At 33.1% G+C, this 18,448-nt stretch overlaps 2 protein-coding genes across 2 annotated transcripts; both read left to right on the forward strand.

The window, feature by feature from the left end:
- The first annotated feature begins 5,272 nt into the window (after positions 1–5,272).
- LOC113722853 (protein neprosin-like) lies at positions 5,273–7,827 on the forward strand. The gene is made up of 7 exons (XM_027246079.2): positions 5,273–5,431; positions 5,656–5,742; positions 5,872–6,111; positions 6,469–6,633; positions 6,744–6,797; positions 6,944–7,090; positions 7,343–7,827. The coding sequence occupies exons 1-7, from the start codon at positions 5,333–5,335 to the stop codon at positions 7,718–7,720; spliced, it is 1,170 nt and encodes a 389-aa protein (XP_027101880.1). The 5' UTR covers positions 5,273–5,332; the 3' UTR covers positions 7,721–7,827.
- Positions 7,828–13,405: 5,578 nt separating this feature from the next.
- On the forward strand, positions 13,406–16,446 carry LOC113726973 (protein neprosin). The gene is made up of 7 exons (XM_027250901.2): positions 13,406–13,844; positions 13,936–14,022; positions 14,108–14,365; positions 14,464–14,628; positions 14,750–14,803; positions 14,938–15,084; positions 15,746–16,446. Exons 1-7 carry the CDS (start codon positions 13,674–13,676, stop codon positions 16,121–16,123), a joined length of 1,260 nt encoding a protein of 419 aa, XP_027106702.1. The 5' UTR covers positions 13,406–13,673; the 3' UTR covers positions 16,124–16,446.
- The last annotated feature ends 2,002 nt before the right edge of the window (positions 16,447–18,448 follow it).

Consider the following 18,448-nt stretch of genomic DNA (forward strand, 5'->3'; position numbering starts at 1 on the left):
GATTGTAGATAATTAGAATAGGAAACCTATTGACAAAAAATAAACTAAGGCATAAATTATAAAAATGTATATAAAATAGGTCATTAATAGATTTTTAAAATTTACTATAAATAAGGAGTAAAAAAGGACTGTAATTTATTGTTAACGAAAATAGATAAAGAATAAATCCACCAAAAAACATAAGCAAACAACTTTTTTTCACATGGCAGAAAAATAAAATTTTCATTTGACAAAACACAGCTGACTCAACAACTTACTAAAACAAAGAAAATGACTGAAGATGATTAGAACATGAAAGATATGAGTTGATTGACAAAAAATAAAGAATGTACAATTAATTCAAATTTATATAAAGTATATCATTAATAGATTTATTGAAATTGACTATAAATAAGAAACCATACAATAAATAAGGAAGTAAAAAAGGCAAAGGAATTAATTGTTATAAAAAAAGGAATAAAAAATAGAAAAACATAAACATTAAAGAAGTCCACGTGGCAAAAAAATAGATAGTCTACTTGGTAAAATGTTAGTGTAACGAACTCAGCAATCTATTAAATGAACATTATTTTATTATATATACTAATTATTCACCCATGTATTTGCATAGCACTTTTTGTGCCCTAAATTTTTTAGTTTTTTTAACAAATTTTGATATAAAATAACTAAAAATACTCTTTTATAAAATTTAATATGCTAATTGTAATATAAGCATTTAAATTAAATAGATTAAAAATAGTTAATTCATAGTAACTTAATAATTAGCTTCAATCGAATCTTATCCCATGATTAAATTATATTTACTCTAATTAGTAGTGGTTTGTCAACATAAGAGTAAAGAAGATATATTAGGAAATAAATGCACTTAATATTTGATTTTTTTATGACTTTAAAAATTTAAAAAGAAAACTAATATATAATGAACTTATTATTTGATCAAATTATTAAAAACTAACAAAAGAAAAGTAATTTAGAAGAACTTTTTACAGTCCCATGTTTATATGGATACCATTTTAGCCTACATTGAATTCTAATGGAAAGAGAACATAAAAACTAATAGAAAAAATTTTGGGGATAGACTGACCATTTATACAGTTTAAGTGGGCTTGTATGAGTAATATGCTAAAATTGTGGAATATAAATTCATTGAAAAATGAAAATTGTCAAAACTTTAGAATTACAAATAAATAATCAAATCAAATAATAGAAATATAGTTGACGTAAGTGAAGAAAATTTTAAAAAAATGTTGATTGATTAAAAAAAAGAAAAGCATGAATATCAATGTAAACGTATATAAAGTAGGTAATTAGTCAATTGTTTAAAATTTACTATAAATAAGAAAGTAATAAATGACTATAATTAAATGTTGCAAAAAAAAAAAAGAGAATAAAATCCACCAAGAAACATAAGCAAACACAATTTTTTCCTACATAGAGAAAAGATAGAACTTCTAACTGAAAAAACTAGAATAGACAAATTTTTTTTTTTTGAAATAGCCAACTTAGTAACCTATCAAAGAAAAGAAATGTCTATATAAGCATTAACGTGGCATATTTTGTCCAAATTTTAGTAATAATAATAGTAATACACTATCACCATTAGATATATGATACATGTGCAAAATTTGAATTTGAAATTCAAAATTTGCACATGTGTCATCCATCCAATCATGATAATGTATATACTGTCAATAACGGAAATAAAAAAACATGATTGAAGAGGATTAATAGGAAAGATATGAGTTGATTGACAAAAAAAAAAAAATAAAGGAGGTACAATTAATATAAACTTATACAAGATAGATCATTGATATTTTTTTTTTCCCAAACAAAGATAGGTCATTAATAGATTGGATTCAATTGACCATAAATAACGAATTGCAAGTAGGACTACAATTAATTGTTACCAAAAACAAGCAAAGAACAAAATCTGCAAGCTTAAAGATAAAATGTCCACTTGGTACGGTATGGAATAACTAACTCAGTAATCAACCAATTAATATTTTTTCTCTTTGGTAAGTATCAATTAATTTCAATAAAACAGTTGCTTGCAAATAATTAAAAGTTTGGCAAGTGTTAATCACTACTAGATAAACACAAAGAAAGTCTGAATGGAACAACAGTACAACAAATGGATCATATACTTGAACTGCTTATATATACATCTGGTCACGCCACCATAAAGGACATTTTTAAACGAAATCAGTGGTAAACGATGACAGAGATGGGCATCACAAAAAGAACTGAAATGGGCAGTGGCCAGTTCGCTGAAACAATGTATCGTCGAGCAAGTTAATTACTTCAGACACATCCTAGTAATTGATGGATCAGACGTTATAAGATCTCCTGGTAACCTTGTGGTCTATGATCGGCAGCCTAGGTGTTATAATATACAAGTTGGACACCATCCGGAAGCGGGACAATACTTTTACTACGGAAGGCCAGGAAAAAGTGATCAATGTCCTTGAAAATGTATAATTCAAGATTGATGACATGAAGTTGGATAGAGGAAGAAGGGGTGGTAAAAGATATGTAGGTGCAGTTAAACAAAACCAAAATACATTTAAATGATTTATATTTTGTTGCTTTTCGACTCAAATTCTGTACTCCTTTTGACAAAATTAAGGGTAAAATACACTTTACTCCCGTAGTTTAGCATTTTTTTACATATTATCTCCTTATGATTTCAAAAACTATACATGACTCCCTTATAATTTGGATTAAAGTGTCAAAATGATGGAATCTGCATTTCATAACGAAGTTAACTAAAATATTAAAAGTACACATATATAAAATTGAAAATTATCTATTAACCACGGAGGATTATGTATATATTTTGAAAACTATAAAGGAATTATGTGATAAAATACTAAACCATAAAGGGAGTTTATATGGTAAAATATAAAACCATATGGGGGTTAAAATATTGTGCATATTATGTTTATATATTTTGATCACTTCAACCATTTTAATTTTTAAATAAGAATAATTTTAATAGAAGATCATTTTCATCACTTTGACACTTTAATCCAAGTTATGAATGAGTTATATATAATGTTTGAAACTATAAGGGATTATGTAAAAAATCGCTAAACCATATGGGAAGCAAAGTGTATTTTACCTTAAAATTAATTGCCAGTCTGTAGTTATGCATCCAGAAAACCTACACTCCGATGTGTATTATTGTCTTTACAAAAAAAAAAATATAGACTAACAGCGAGATCTTTGCCTTTGAAAGCTTGCATGGTGTCTCAGATTCATTTTTTATTTGGCCCGTTACACATATTTTGGATATTTGATAAGTACACATGTTGCGGCACGTTATGATTAGCATCAACAGATCGGCTAAAATGTGTTGATAATTGCTTAATCAAATTTTGCAAGCACAAAATGTTAGGGCAGAAAAGAAAAGAAAGCTTAAATTCATAGAGGAGAGGCAAAAGCTCCTTTTTCATTTCTGAAGTAACTCCCAAATTTGAAACTTGTCTCCTATTTGGCGTCTGGAATATTTGCTCATTTGCACTTTGCCATGTCAAGATGGTTGGTTGTAGGGTTAAAAACAAAAAAACCCCATGTGGTATACCTAATATACAGAAAAGCCTTCCATGATTTTAAAACATACAAAACGACACCTCATATTTTGAACTAAATTGTAAACTAACAGAATTCGTTAAACTTAACAAAAATAATGGTTTTACCGTTAAACTTACCGGATTCCGTTAAGTTTACCGGATTTCATTAAATTTAACGAATTCTGTTAGTTTATAACTTAGTTCAAAATATGATGTATCATTTTGTATGTTTTGAAACCATGGGGGATTTTTCTGTATATTAGGTATACCACATGAATTTTTTTTACTTTTAACCCTTGGTTGTATTGGTAAAGGATTTTCTCTTACCAAAATCTATGTTATATTTTTGTTATGCCTTTTTTTTTTTTTTTTTTTTTTACAAATGGGAGGTCTTTTTCCTCACTTATAAGTATGTTACTATTCTGCATAATAGATGTGATTATGTAGTAATCATTTTCAGCTCACTAAAATTTGGGATAATTTTAGAAACCTACCCTGAGGTTTATAATAATTTCACTAGCCTCCCCGAAAGTTTGTATAATTTTACTTACATCCCCTAAGGTTAAGGTCTTGATAACAAATTGGTCCAATAAGAAAAAGTAACATTACAAAAGTACTTTAAGAAGAGAGATGAATATTTTATTTCATAAATATCCCTTATGCATGTATATAAGTTGTATTAGTAAAAGAATGAAAATAATTAAAAGTTAAAAACAATCAATAAACACATTTCACTACTCAAAAAGTTCACATTTAATAAATTAGACAACACAAATAAACAATAAAAGACTATATTAATGATCACAAAATTCAACAAAACAAACTATATTAATAATCCTTTCTTTTCCCTCCTTTCTCCTTTATTTTCATGAAATTACTTTACAATTGTCATAGCATTAAGAGCTTCAAAGAAAATTGAAATGAGGAAATAGAAATGCAAATTTCAAAATTTTTTCTGTTCAAAATCATAAAAATCATAGCAAACATCATATTAAAAAAGATAACTAGTCTATTTTGTTGAATCTTGTAATCATTAGTATAGTTTTGTTGCTTATTTGTATTGTTTAATTTATTAAATGTGAACTTTTTGAATGATTAAAGGCGTATTAATGGTTTCTAACTTTTAATTCTTTTTATTTTTCTACTAATGCTACTTATACATATTTATAAGGGGTATTTATGAAATAAAAGTTTCATCTGTCTCCTTAAAATGCTTTTTTAATATTACTTTTTCTAATTGGACAGATTTTGCTATTAAAACCTTATCCTTAAGAGAGGTTTGTGCAATTTTACAAACTTCAAGAAAGACTAGTGAAATTGTCAAAAACTTCAGTGGAGGTTTATGAAATTATCCCCTAAAACTTTAAAAGCAAAACATTTAGAACTAATACCTCTTTCAATGCTGGGATGCAAGATTATGTCAAGAAACTTTGTGAGATAATATTAAATCAGTTTTGTGATTTAATATATGTTGGAAAAAAAAAGTGGTAGCAAAATGTATGCCGAACTTATCCTGTTGGGATGCACTTATAACTGACACTTCAGCAACTAATAAAAGAAGGATGTTTCTCACTAATTAATGTTTTGCACAAATGTACAAACAGTTAGTTCAAGATAAGGCAGTACATAAATACAAATACAATGTATACAAGTTTCGAATAAGTGGAGAGCTTATAAATACATCTTGTCACGGGCACTTACAATGACACGCTATAACCTCTGGATCAATTAGGCACTCGCCCTTTAGTACCAAGAAGATCATGAAGGGAAAGTCTTTATTGATTTTGTCGTTCATTTTCAGTCTATATGATGCCTCAGGATTGAACTTGGCAAGCAAGATCCCCCTCAAATCCATCAAGGTAATCAATGTGCTTGTATATGCAGTGCTTGATAACTGCCTCGCTCCTTGTTCATCATGATGTTTTCTCTGCATGCACGTCTTTTCCTTTTTTTTTTGCAACCTACTAATATTTTTTGCTCTTTTTCTTGTCCGTATAAATTAAAAAGTAAGTTCTGTATCAACCCCTAGCTTGAGGCAAGGCACTTATTCAATCCATTGATGCATGGTTATTGTAAATGGCAGAGCCCAGATGGTGATACAATTGATTGTGTCGATATCTATCATCAACCGGCATTTGATCATCCTTTGCTCAAGAATCATACCATATTCGTGAGTCTTTCTTATTCCAACTGATAGCAAAAGAATGTGAAGTTTTTCTCAGAGTAGCACTTAGATATTCAGTTATGTGTATAATTATATTATGGATGAAAATAGGTTCCTATATTTTGGATGTTGCAGATGAGGCCTTCTTATATCCCAATACTAGATGGTGAGAGCAAGATGTTCAATTTCACTACCGATAGTCAGGAGGATTCAGAACAAGTTACTCAGCCATGGCAGTTGAATGGGGAGTGCCCTGATGGAACTATTCCTATCATAAGAACCAAGAAACAAAATTTCCTGAGAGCAAGCTCTATCAAAAGTATTCCTCATCAATTCTCAGCTCATACACAAATTACCGACGGAGCAAAGCATGAGGTATCAATGCACAGTTACAGAATTCTTGCTAGACCTTGCATCAAATGTTCGAAAATTCCAGCAAGAATGTGAAAATTTTGTTGCACAGGGCCTGATCACTTTTAAAAGAATGGTGTATGACGCTCATGTCTATATGTAAAAAATTTCCCACACAATTGGACAGAATTATTTGTTATGACAAGTTCACAATTTCAAATAGACCTAGATAACATTAAGTGTGTGAACAATTTACGATCGAGAGTCCTCAAAATGTGTTAACATGACAGTAATTGCAGACAATTGACTTCATTTGACATCTACTACTTTTCTTTCAGCCCATTTTATTGTTTTCCTTTGTTTCCGTTTGCAATGATTTAGCATGCGGTTGCATATGTTCGAAATGAGATTTTTTATGGAGCAACGGCAACTATAAACGCATGGAAACCCCAAGTTCAGAGCCGTGATGAACATAGCTTGGCTGGGATTTGGATTACAGGAGGCTTCTATGGTTTACAAGCCAACGGAATTCAAGCTGGTTGGATGGTATTTCTTTAACTAATACAGCTGTCACTTTGATGCAAATAACAAAATCAAACGAAGGTATTTGTGTCATATTTTTTGTTTATCTATATTAATGTTAACATCTGTAACAGGTCTCCCCAGGTCTATTTCGAGATAGCAACGCAAGACTTTTTACTTACTGGACTGTAAGTCACTAGATGCCATTGCCATCCAATTGATATCTTAATTTGCCGGATCAACCTTTCAGTGTACAAAACATATAGTTAAACTTGCATGTGTTTCAACATAAATTGGTAACGGAGGTGTTTATTGAAGTTAGAAATTATTGCAGACAGACAGTTATAATTCTTCAGGATGCTACAACTTGCTTTGCTCTGGCTTTGTCCAAGTTTCCAAAACATTGGCTTTGGGAGCAGCAATCCATCCCACCTCAACCTACCATGGTTCTCAGTATATTATCACCATATCGATGTGGAAGGTAATCAGTAGGAAATCGATCAAGAATATTATAGCATAGATTAATGGTCAATACTCAAGAGTTAATAGTTTGTGATCTTAGCACGAACGAGTATGTTTCTCTTTTTTTTTTTCCCTTCTTTCCTGCAGGCCTCCTCTTCATTCCAAAAAGTACAACTAGTTTTTTTTTGCACATGCTATAAAATATCAGTTAAACTTGTATCTTTTATTATTGGATTTCCAAAACTTAATAGAGTTGGTGTAATTTCATTAGGACCAAAAAACAGATGCTTGGTGGCTTGCATTCGGGAGACATACTCATATTGGTTACTGGCCTGCATCTTTATTCACGACCCTTGCTGCAACAGCCACGGGGATCCAATGGGGTGGAGAAGTGATAAGCAGGAACAAAATGGGGCAACACACAACAACTCAAATGGGCAGTGGCCATTTTGCTGAAGAAGGGTTTCGAGGGGCAAGTTACTTCAGGGATCTTCGTGTGCTCGATAGCAACAACGTTGTAAACCCTCCTGATGAGCTTGGGAACGCTGCTGATAGCCCGAATTGCTATAATGTTAAAGTTGGACATTCGAAAACTTGGAGAGATTTCTTCTACTATGGAGGACCAGGGAAAAATCCTAAATGTCCATGACCAGGTGTATTTCAAGATTCTCCACGTAAGGCTGGAGACGAAATTAAGAAGTTGGAAAAAAGATGTGATTATGTACTTGTATGCTCAATACAATATATATATATATATATGTGTGTGTGTGTGTGTGTGTGTGTGTGTGTGTGTGTGTGTGTTTTAATGTGGCATAGGACAAAGCCAAGACCTTGCAATAAGTGTGGTCAAATTTGAAATTCAATGCAATAAGTAAGTACTATAATATCATCTACACATCATTATTATTATTATTGTCCTATACGATTACTCATCTTTTGGAAACATTGTAAAAAAGATTCATTCCTAACACTTAATTTCGTTGAAGAGATTTGATACAAAGGAAAAAAAATATCACAAATGTGAGCCTTATATCATTAAACCAACTAAGTCTCAAAAAAATATAGTAGTAACTTAATTATTAATTAATTAGTTACATGTAAAAATCCTAAACTCTAATCATTAACTACATAATTAAGTGATGATCCATACAAATACAATTAAATATAACAATATAATGTCAGACTAAGCAATAAAGCAACAAGTATTGCAAAATTAATACTCAAATTAATGAATAAGACTGGATCACATCTGGATCCTCTTGAGAGTTAAAGAGTGGTTTTCCTTCTTTCTCCTATAAGACGTTCTACAATCTATCATGGAGTTTACAAAACCTTTTAAATACCATATATATTAGCTGATACCAAAATTGCCGACCAAGCTAGTCATGAGGTATCAAATTTTGGAAAATTCGTGCCTAGAATGTAACATAAATTTCCCACACAATTACCAAATTGTTCGGTTGTCATATATTTTCCATTCCAAAACGACCAAAATCGTTGTTAGATGTGAGCAATCTACAAGAGTCCAAATCTGATAACAAGACAGTAATTACTTACTGAGAATTTTGAGTGTGTTCTTTTTTGCTATTTACCTTCCTAATTAATGTCTATTTCTTAGCTTCCAAAAAGTACTAGTATCTTATACCTATGATCAAATATCGTTAGTAAAACCTTAATATAGAGAACCCTTTTTTTTATAATTGGATTTGATCACTTCTAGAGTGGGTATTATTTTGTTAGGACCGAAAAAGCAAATGCATGGTGCAGGCTGCGATATGGAGAAGACATTGATATTGGTTACTGGCCAGCTTCTTTGTCTACGAACCTTTTGTTAAAAGTGCTTCAGTACTCGAATGGGGTGCAGAAGTGATAACGGAAAACACACACAACAACTCAGATGGGCAGTGGCCATTTTGCGGAAGAAGGGCAGGTTTCTTGAAGGATCTTCGTGTAGTCTAGAAAATAAACAGTATTATAAGGTCACCTGCAGAGTTTGGAAGGTTGTTGAAAAGCGGAATTGCTATAATATGAAACTTGGAAATTCGAAATCCTGGGGAGATTACTTCTTCTGTATATGGAGGACCTGGCAAGAATCCCAAACGTCCATAACCAGTTGGTATAATTCAAGTTTCTCCATATAAGGGTCGAGAAAGAAAAAAAAAAAAAAAGTGGGAAAAGAAGTAATTGTGCATTTGGATTTCTAGTAAAAATTAAATTAAATTAAATTAAAGGGTTTTTTTTTTTGTGGCATTGGGCTTAGATTGATTTTTCCTTTGATGAGATTTTGATTCTCTTGGCCATGCATTTGACAGCATGGTATTATGAGAGTAAAAAGGAGAGCATATCCCAAAAAGACAAAAAGGAAAACCATAGCACATAATTATACTAATTTGTAAGTAATAATTGCAATGAGATAGTAGAAAATAAACACATTAAACAATACCAACATTTAAATCCATAATTACAGTGTATGGTATGGTAGTTAAATACATTCGATACATTTGATCATTCAATTGCAATATATGTGCGCACTAAGAGAAATCAAAATCTTTTAGAGCATTGGTATATTAAGCGAAACATCAACATGAAATGGATTAACTTTATCCACGAAAGAGAGGAAAAATAGAGAGTATAATAAATTAGAACACCTTCCTTTTTATCTTTGTCACTTAATTCGCTAATCCTATTTTATATCTTTTTTCAATCTTTTAAATATCTATTTTTAATGATGTCTCCGTTTAATAAATAATGATGATACTCGGGCTGGTCCAAAAGCCCCTCACTTAGCAAGCCGCAGACCCAGGCTGGACCCTGCAGCAGCCCAATCAACTTACCATGTTGGACTGTTCCAATCCAGTGGGCTAGGCTACGATGTCAATTGGGGTACAAAAAATACTATATTGTTAATTAAATAATTTGAAATTTTGATTTGATGGCATAAAATACAGATTTAGCTTTTAAAGATACAGTATTATAATATGTTAAATTTAAATAATTCCTCTATTATTGATTTGAGTTCCAAGTAAATTATCCAACTCATTGTTCTAATTTTTCAAAAATTAGTTGATGACTTCCCTACAAAAATATCCCATCTTTTTTACCTTGTACCAATTGCTAAACAGAATGAATTCAATTAAAATCCTACTAATAGTGGTGCTGATTTTTTCCTCCTTTCTTCCTAAAAAAAAAAATAACCAGGTTATTACACAGGATAATGGAAATTTTTAAATGTAAATATGCAAGAATGGACAGAAATGTGGGGTAGTATTCTTTTTTTTTTTTTTTTTTTTTTGGTAGGGTGGGTCAGACGTCAATGCCAAACTGAAAAACTAGGCTGAATCGTTGATATCATCCTCTTAAAAGATATATCTCATTTCTTTAAAAAGGAAAAAAGAAAAAAAGATATATCATTTGGAATTGGATAATTTGTCGAACCCATCTTTTTCTTAGTCATTAATGTTCGGTGAGGCACAGTTTTCAACAAAAGAAACGTCTAGTTCCAGGATTAAATAATCTGCAATTTCTTTTTGTTTCCGTCAGTGACTACTAGGTAGGTGGTGCCAACAAATGCAGAAAAAGCTGGGACTAGGCATGCTGATGATGACGGCCATTTGATTGAAAGAAGCTTTAATCTCTATTTTCTAAATATGTAGAGAAAATATTTAGGGGTTAACTAGCGAGTATCCACTGAGCACTTATTAACACACATAATATTCACATAATTTATCATATATATATATTAATAATTAGTACCCTCTCTTACATTTATATATTTTTTCTATTCTTAATCTTATTTATCATTTCTTGTATTTATTTATTTTTTTAATTAACCTTACATTTTAAAAAATATGACACCAGAAATGTATCACCTCGGTAGACAGACCCTTTTTTGTACTATTCTTCAATTTGTGGATAATGAGGGATAATCCTCAACACCTATAAGTAAGAGTTTTAAAACTTTTAGGTGGATTTCTTTTTCAAGAAAAATATATGATGTGATGGAAGTGAGATGGAAAAATGATTTAACTATAAGTTTTGAAAAAATAAAAAAAAAACTTTCAAATAATAAGAATCCAAATGGACTTTGCACTGTGGGCGCCTATGGTCCGCCACTTCCATATTCCAAGTTTAGGACATTGGTTATTTCAGCATGAATTTCTGTACGTAATATTCACTAAGTCATAATTCACCAACTTTCAGTGCATGCATTTGGAACATATAGATCAATTGGGACCTAGATTAGATTAAAATGCATGGAACAAGATAAAATCTTTGCAGTGGATAAGCTTTGTTGCGTAACCTTTTGAATCTTCATGTCTCTAACTTTAGCAATTCCTTTTAAATTTGAAATCCCTAATAGAGGACCACAACTTTATCTTGGAAATCCTAGCATTCCAACATGGTGGCCAAAATCCTGCTAAGAGAGGAAGTCCCAAAGAATCTTCAATAATTGAACTATGTCAAATTCAACAGTACCCCTAGATCTGTACAACTCCTTTGAGATGCAAAAGAAGAAGAAGATTACAGTTGAAATATAGACTGTACTTTAGGGGAAAAAGTTCTTCCTCCCTCAAAACATCTAACTTGAAACTGTAATAATCCTCATAAATCATACCCTAGCTTCTTTGTTCCCCGTTGCAGATAGTTGGATAGCAGCATTTGTCTTCTCAGAATAAAAAGTTGATTGCGACGCATCTACCATCCAAGAACAACTTGTTCCCTAGTACTGCAATTTACTTTTGCATCCGAAAATTCGCCATGGCCGCAGGTAGCGGGGCAATTCTTTTGTTTCTTTCTTTCTTTTTTTCTTTTCAGCTCCATCGATAGAGTTGCAACATGGCATAATTCATGCTGATGGATTAGCATTCTCATCCCCAACTTACCTAGAATAACCCTACAAGCTTCCCATCACATTTCAAGTTCGAAACTAGATTAATCGTCAAAATAATCAAATATATTGACGTTTCATAAAATTATTATAACAAGACGTACTCCGATAGATATCTATCGATTTCAGATATATATGTTATTGGATTTTTCACCTCAAAAACAGGCTTATAAGGTGAGATTGTTTTTCTTCGCACTTATAAACCAACATTTTCCACAAACTATACAGATTGGATGTATAAGGCAACAATCTAGGCTATAAATTTGGCCATCCAAAGCCAAATGTTACACAGGTTGTTGGGGTTTTGTGTTGTGGGTGGCGTTTACTCGTTTTCATTTATGCCCAACTCATTTATGAGTGGAAGGATCACTAACTGTTATTTTATTAACAAAACAATCCTGTTTTGGGCACAATAACTTGGTGAAAATAAAGTAGAGAAACAAAATTTATCAGTGCTAGATGGACGACAAGCAATCGAAAGTTTATGAAGCTGCAGGCGAAGACTTCCAACAATATTCTCCATCTGCAGAAGGCGTTTGGTTTGGAGGCTCGAAGTAGAAAATGAGAGCCGTAATTACACCATATCATTGCATCAAATTGGCGTCAAAACCACCCAATCATTCTAAGTGGAAAACAAGGCTGTTGAATCTTGGCATTGAAATTATCATAGCATCATAATAGTCTTATAGATTATTCAAGATTGTGAAGGAAAATCATTTTCCCTTTTTAGACAGCCTTGCATTGCACCCACTACAAGTCAACCATTACAGTGAGATGGCAATAGAAGGCACATTGCTTTAATTTAATATGACTGTGGACTTGTACCAAAATGTGGGTCAAACCCACTTTCATCAATGATCCAATCACAAGATGGGAATTTTTTTCATATATATTTTGCATTTGAATGTGGGATCAAATTGTCATAACTGGAATTTGTAAGGATGTGCCATGTGTGGTGCTGGTGAAAGTTGCATCTGTCTAAGAGTGACTAAGCCTTTGTTGTCCACATTCTATAACTGAAGACAAGCTGCACTAAATGTATATGTCCTCAGATTAAAAAGAATTGAGGCCCCAACCTTAATTCTCTGAGAGGTACATTTATGTCAATTACTCCACAATTGAATCTTTTCTTTCCTCTCCTCTCTGATTAATTGAGTAAGAAGATGAGGAGGTCACAAGGGCGTAAAGGGACATTTAATCTTTCCAATTTTGTAACAGAAAAAATGTCAAAATAAAACAACAAAAAAAAAAAAAGGGACTTAGATAGCACCAAAAAGTTTTGACAAATGTTTGTAGTTTCCAGCAGTAAGTTCTGTTTTGTCACGAGATTCAAATATTATTGGTAAGGTCTGAACCAAAAGAAGATTGAACTAGGGAACAGTGGCGCACTGAAACGACAAACAAGTGCAGCTGTTAAATGCTCAAAGAGATGATGAACTCAGAAACATAGACGATCCAAAGCACCCTTTACTTCTCTGCCTCTTTCTCACTCACTCTTTCACATTCCATTTCCTTCATTTTCTTTACGTAATATTCCCATTGTGCCCTTCCACCATCCTCCTCCCTTGTCAAATACAAACCGTCGGCAGATTTTCTTGGCTCCATTCTAAAAGGAAGCCACAGTTCTGAAATGTGGTGGTATTAATAGCACTTGCATCAGTTGAAGAACATCCCAGATTGTATTTGTTGCAGGAGTTCAAGTTTTGATTAAGGCATGCTGTACATGGATGCCAAAATGAAGCAAAAGGGATTGTACTATTGTTTCATATTGCTATTGATGATGAGTTTTTGCGATGCTTCAAGAAGACTGAACGCTGAATTTCAGAATCTTCAAGTTACGAAGCAGTTGAGCAAATTGAACAAGACTCCCCTTAAGTCCATCAAGGTAAAGGTCCCTCTGCTTTTGTGTGATCTTTTAGCGCGTGTTTGCATGTGTGGTTTTACATAATTGATGCACGATGGGTGGTTTTGGACAGAGCCCAGATGGCGATATAATTGATTGCGTCCATAGGTCTCGTCAACCAGCATTTGATCATCCTTTGCTGCAAAACCACACCATTCAGGTCAGTTCTGTTTGCACAATTCTGCAAAGGAGATGTCTGCTATGATTGCCCTTGAAAGCTGAGGTTGTGTAATTGGCTTTGATAGGTGAGGCCTAATTATCATCCAGAAGGGCTAAATTTTGGGGTGAGTAAAGTGTCTAATCTGAACGAGGAGACGAAACCAGTCCATCAATTGTGGCACTTGAATGGAAGGTGTCCTGAGGGAACCATTCCAATTAGAAGAACAAAACAGGAGGATCTCTTGAGAGCAAGCTCAATTGGGAGTTTTGGAAAGAAGAAGCACAAAAGTTCTCCTCAGCCAAGGTCAGCTGCACCTGACTTAATCACCCAAACTGGTCACCAGGTACAAGCAATTCTTCCAATTCTGGTCTCATAAGTCAATACTCTTACCATCCATTCACAGATTTTCTCCTTTCTTGCCTTTTTTTTGAGCATATTTAGCATGCAATTGCATATGTTGAAGGAGGCAAGTACTATGGAGCAAAGGCAACCATAAACGTTTGGGAACCTCAAATTCAGCAGCCTAATGAATTTAGCCTGTCCCAGATTTGGCTTTTGGGGGGTACTTTTAATTCTGATCTCAACAGCATTGAAGCTGGTTGGCAGGTAATTTTGACCATAACACCTAGTACCATTATTGTCATGCTGATAGTGTCAAGAACCATGTGCAGTGTGGCCTGTGATCAATTATTTTCCCCAATAATTTTTAGTTGAACAAAAATTTCAGGTCAGCCCTGATTTATATGGAGATAGCAACACTAGACTCTTCACCTACTGGACTGTAAGCCATCAAATCTTGTCTTGCATATTGTTTTGTTTTGTGCCAATCAAGTTTCTATTAATACAGCTAGCATATGCTTTCATCTGAACCGTGTCATGGGCTTTCTGTTGAAAATGTGGAAAAAATAATGACAGAGTGATGCTTATCAAGCCACGGGTTGCTACAACTTGCTTTGCTCAGGCTTTATTCAAATCAACAGTGAAATAGCCCTAGGGGCCAGCATCTCCCCACTCTCATCCTATAAGGGTTCACAATACGACATCAGCATACTTGTATGGAAGGTAACTTTAATCACCAAAAATTGACTCGACTGTCCCACTCCTTTCTTGATTAGAAATTTTTTTTCTCATCAAAATAAATAAAACACACACACAAAAAAAAAATGAAATGAAGGAAAAGTCATGTACTATCATCACAAGCCAAATAGTTTTGTTTCAATTGGAAAAGAAAATTCATACTTGCAACAAAACTGTCTTACACTAGGGTACTTCTATTTTTGGTTTTTATTTGTTCAGCATCAGTTCACATTAGAATCTGTTACACTGCAAAAGTTCAGCTTAATTTTCTCTTGTAAGTACAAGTATTCCAGAATGAAAATAAAACTTTCCTAATGGTGGCACGCTATCATAGTATTTGTTATGTCATAGAGGTGGAAGGGAATTCCTTATAGCTGTTCTTCATGGCCAAAAATAGCTTCAATAAGAATAGAAGTCTCCAACTGAGGGGTTAAAAGTGATATTTTGTGACAAAAATTTCAATAGTATAAAAAATGTTATAATTTGAACATGCAAGACTGCAGAATCATGGATTATAATATAGAGGTGGAAAGCGAATCTCTTACAGTTGTTCATTTGGAATCATGCTTCTCTTTTTCAGTGTCGTTTTGTTTGTTGTCTTGCCTCTATTTAATGTTATCTTCTTGACTTTTGTAATTGTTGGTAGGATCCAAAAGAGGGTAATTGGTGGATGCAATTTGGAAATGATTATGTGCTGGGGTACTGGCCAGCCTCTCTCTTTTCTTACCTAGTTGACAGTGCTTCTATGGTAGAATGGGGTGGAGAGGTGGTGAACTTGGAATCAGATGGATTGCATACCACTACTCAAATGGGCAGTGGCCATTTTCCTGAAGAAGGGTTTTCAGGGGCAAGTTACTTCAAGAATATCCAGGTTGTAGATGGCTCAAACAACTTGAGAGCCCCCACTGACCTTGGCGTTTTCACTGAGGAGTCAAATTGCTATGATGTAAAGCTTGGTAAAGATGGAGACTGGGGTAATTTCTTCTACTATGGTGGACCTGGTAGAAACACTAAGTGTCCATGACCAAGTTCAGTGTACCCCTACCTTTTCATGTGTGCAAGTTAGCCAAAATTTTAGACTTCATGTTTGTCTTCTTATCACTAGAAGCAAGCACTTTATAGGTTAGTTTAGCATATAGCAACATGTGAATCTTTGTCTTCCTCTTTTCTGTCGATGGAAAGTTTTGACTCCTCAATTGAGATCTCCACTCAAAGTTTGGAGACCAAAAGGAGGTGGTGAAGTTTCTTGATTAAATCAAGAAACAGGAGCCCTTTTCATGTATCTCTTTTTAGTGTAAAATTCTCATAATTGCAATTGCTCCTGTCTTTGGAGTGAGTGATTTTCAATGGCAAGATTCCTGCAATTCGAGATTTGCATGATGTGCAAATCAGAGCTTGGTAAAACTATAGCAGTACTGTCTAAAATACTATTTGAAAGTAGATTATTTGGGATAATTTTTTGAAAAAAAAAATGCTGTAACAATTTTTTGATGTATTTTATATGAGATAAAAAGATGATTCGAAAATATGTCGATTGTGTGAGTAAATAAATTTTTGCAAATATTTCACTATCCAAATCTGTTGCCAATACTGATTAGCAAATGCTCTACTACTACTAGTTAGGGGTGGCAATTCCTGACACGACCCGAAAACACGACACGAACCTAACACGAAATTAATGGGTTTGGATTGAGGTTTCGAGAGTTCGGGTCAGAATCGGGTCGAACCCGATGAACCCGAAAAGAAAACAGGTCAATTTCGAATCAATCCGTGGTGACCTGATATGATCCGATGTGACCCGTTTATGAATTAAAACTAATTTAATAAACATAAAAATTATTTTATCTAACTAAACTAAATCATTTTTTTTCCAAAGGCATTAACTACTTAATCCTAAATGAATTTATTTAACTTGTGTGAAGTTAAAATTATTATATTTGGACAAATAATATATTATGTTATTTTTTACTTTTATGCTGTTTTAATTTATTTTATATTTGGTTTGGGATAAAACACTTTTATGGTGTTTAATTTATTTTAGATTTGGTTTGAAATTATTTATTTAAATTTCTATTACTTGATGATGTAATTAATTTTGTGAAAAATTGATTTTATTAGAAATTACAGTGATAAATTAATAAATTAAGTTTCAGGTCATTTCGGGTCGACCCGCCAACCAGAAATTTTCGGGTTCGTGTCATGTACCCTGACCCATTTCGGATTGACGGGTCGGGTTCGGGTCAACAGATTTTTTGTTATGCTTAAGCCTCAACCCGACGACAGACTCGCAAACCCGAATCCGACCCGATTGCCACCCCTACACTACTACTAGCTATGGATCCTTCAAAAAAGATAGGAAAAAGAAAATTGCAAATGCTCTAGCATATGCTTTGATTTTTGTTCACGGGTGGATAGTAGCCTGTACGCCACTTCTCTTTAATGTGGTCCTGAAGGATTTGACACCTCTACTTGTACACACAAAATATTCCGATGACCATTATTACTTAAAAAAGGACAAGGTACATATGAAATGAAAAAAATCCTCATTTTATCAGTCAAAAAGAAAAGAAAGAAATACAAGGAAACTTACTTCTACAAGTAAAATAGTTTTTTCTCATTTCATCATGGTTGATTTAGCTTCCACAAATTTTAATTGTAATTACATTGCTCGCAAGTGTAATTTCACTAGATTCATCGTAAACATCATTTTTTTTTTTTTGGAAAAATCGTAAACATCATAATTTAATCACTTTTATAAAAAAAAAAAAATCACATTGTGCTTATGCGTATTTAAATCTATATCATTTGAGTCCATTAATTATCACGCATGGAGCGAATCTGCCCAAGGATTTTAACATTATAATCAAATTTGCCTCGAAAAGAGAAATCTGTAAAATTAGCTGGGGTTGAACCAAGATTAGTTAGATATTGCGCACATTTGGGGTTTTTTTTTTTTTTTGGGAACAAATCTGTATTTGGGTCGTAATACTTAAAATGGTAAATTGAAGCTTAGCGTGGCCCAAACGAATAGTGTACTCAACAAAATCTTAAATCTCTTCAGAGTTTCGATTCTTGTTATGGGCCGAACCGGACAGGCTTGACCGCTTGTTGTGGATTGTTCTGAAACAAATTCAGCCTCGATGTGGTACGAGTCCAAAGCCCTTTTTTTTTTTAATTTTTTTGTTCAAATAAAAAATTTCGAACACGAGACCTCTCACTTATACTCCCTTATTTCTCAATCCATTCAAATACAAAACAAAGGCGCCACGCCACCAAGTTGCGCCACATCCCTTTCATTGTTCTATAGTGTCATTGTATATAATTATTGTCCTCGTTATTTCCTCCATTG

The sequence above is a fragment of the Coffea arabica genome, chromosome 2c (assembly GCF_036785885.1).
Source record: "Coffea arabica cultivar ET-39 chromosome 2c, Coffea Arabica ET-39 HiFi, whole genome shotgun sequence".
In the NCBI taxonomy this organism is placed as follows: Eukaryota; Viridiplantae; Streptophyta; class Magnoliopsida; order Gentianales; family Rubiaceae; genus Coffea; species Coffea arabica.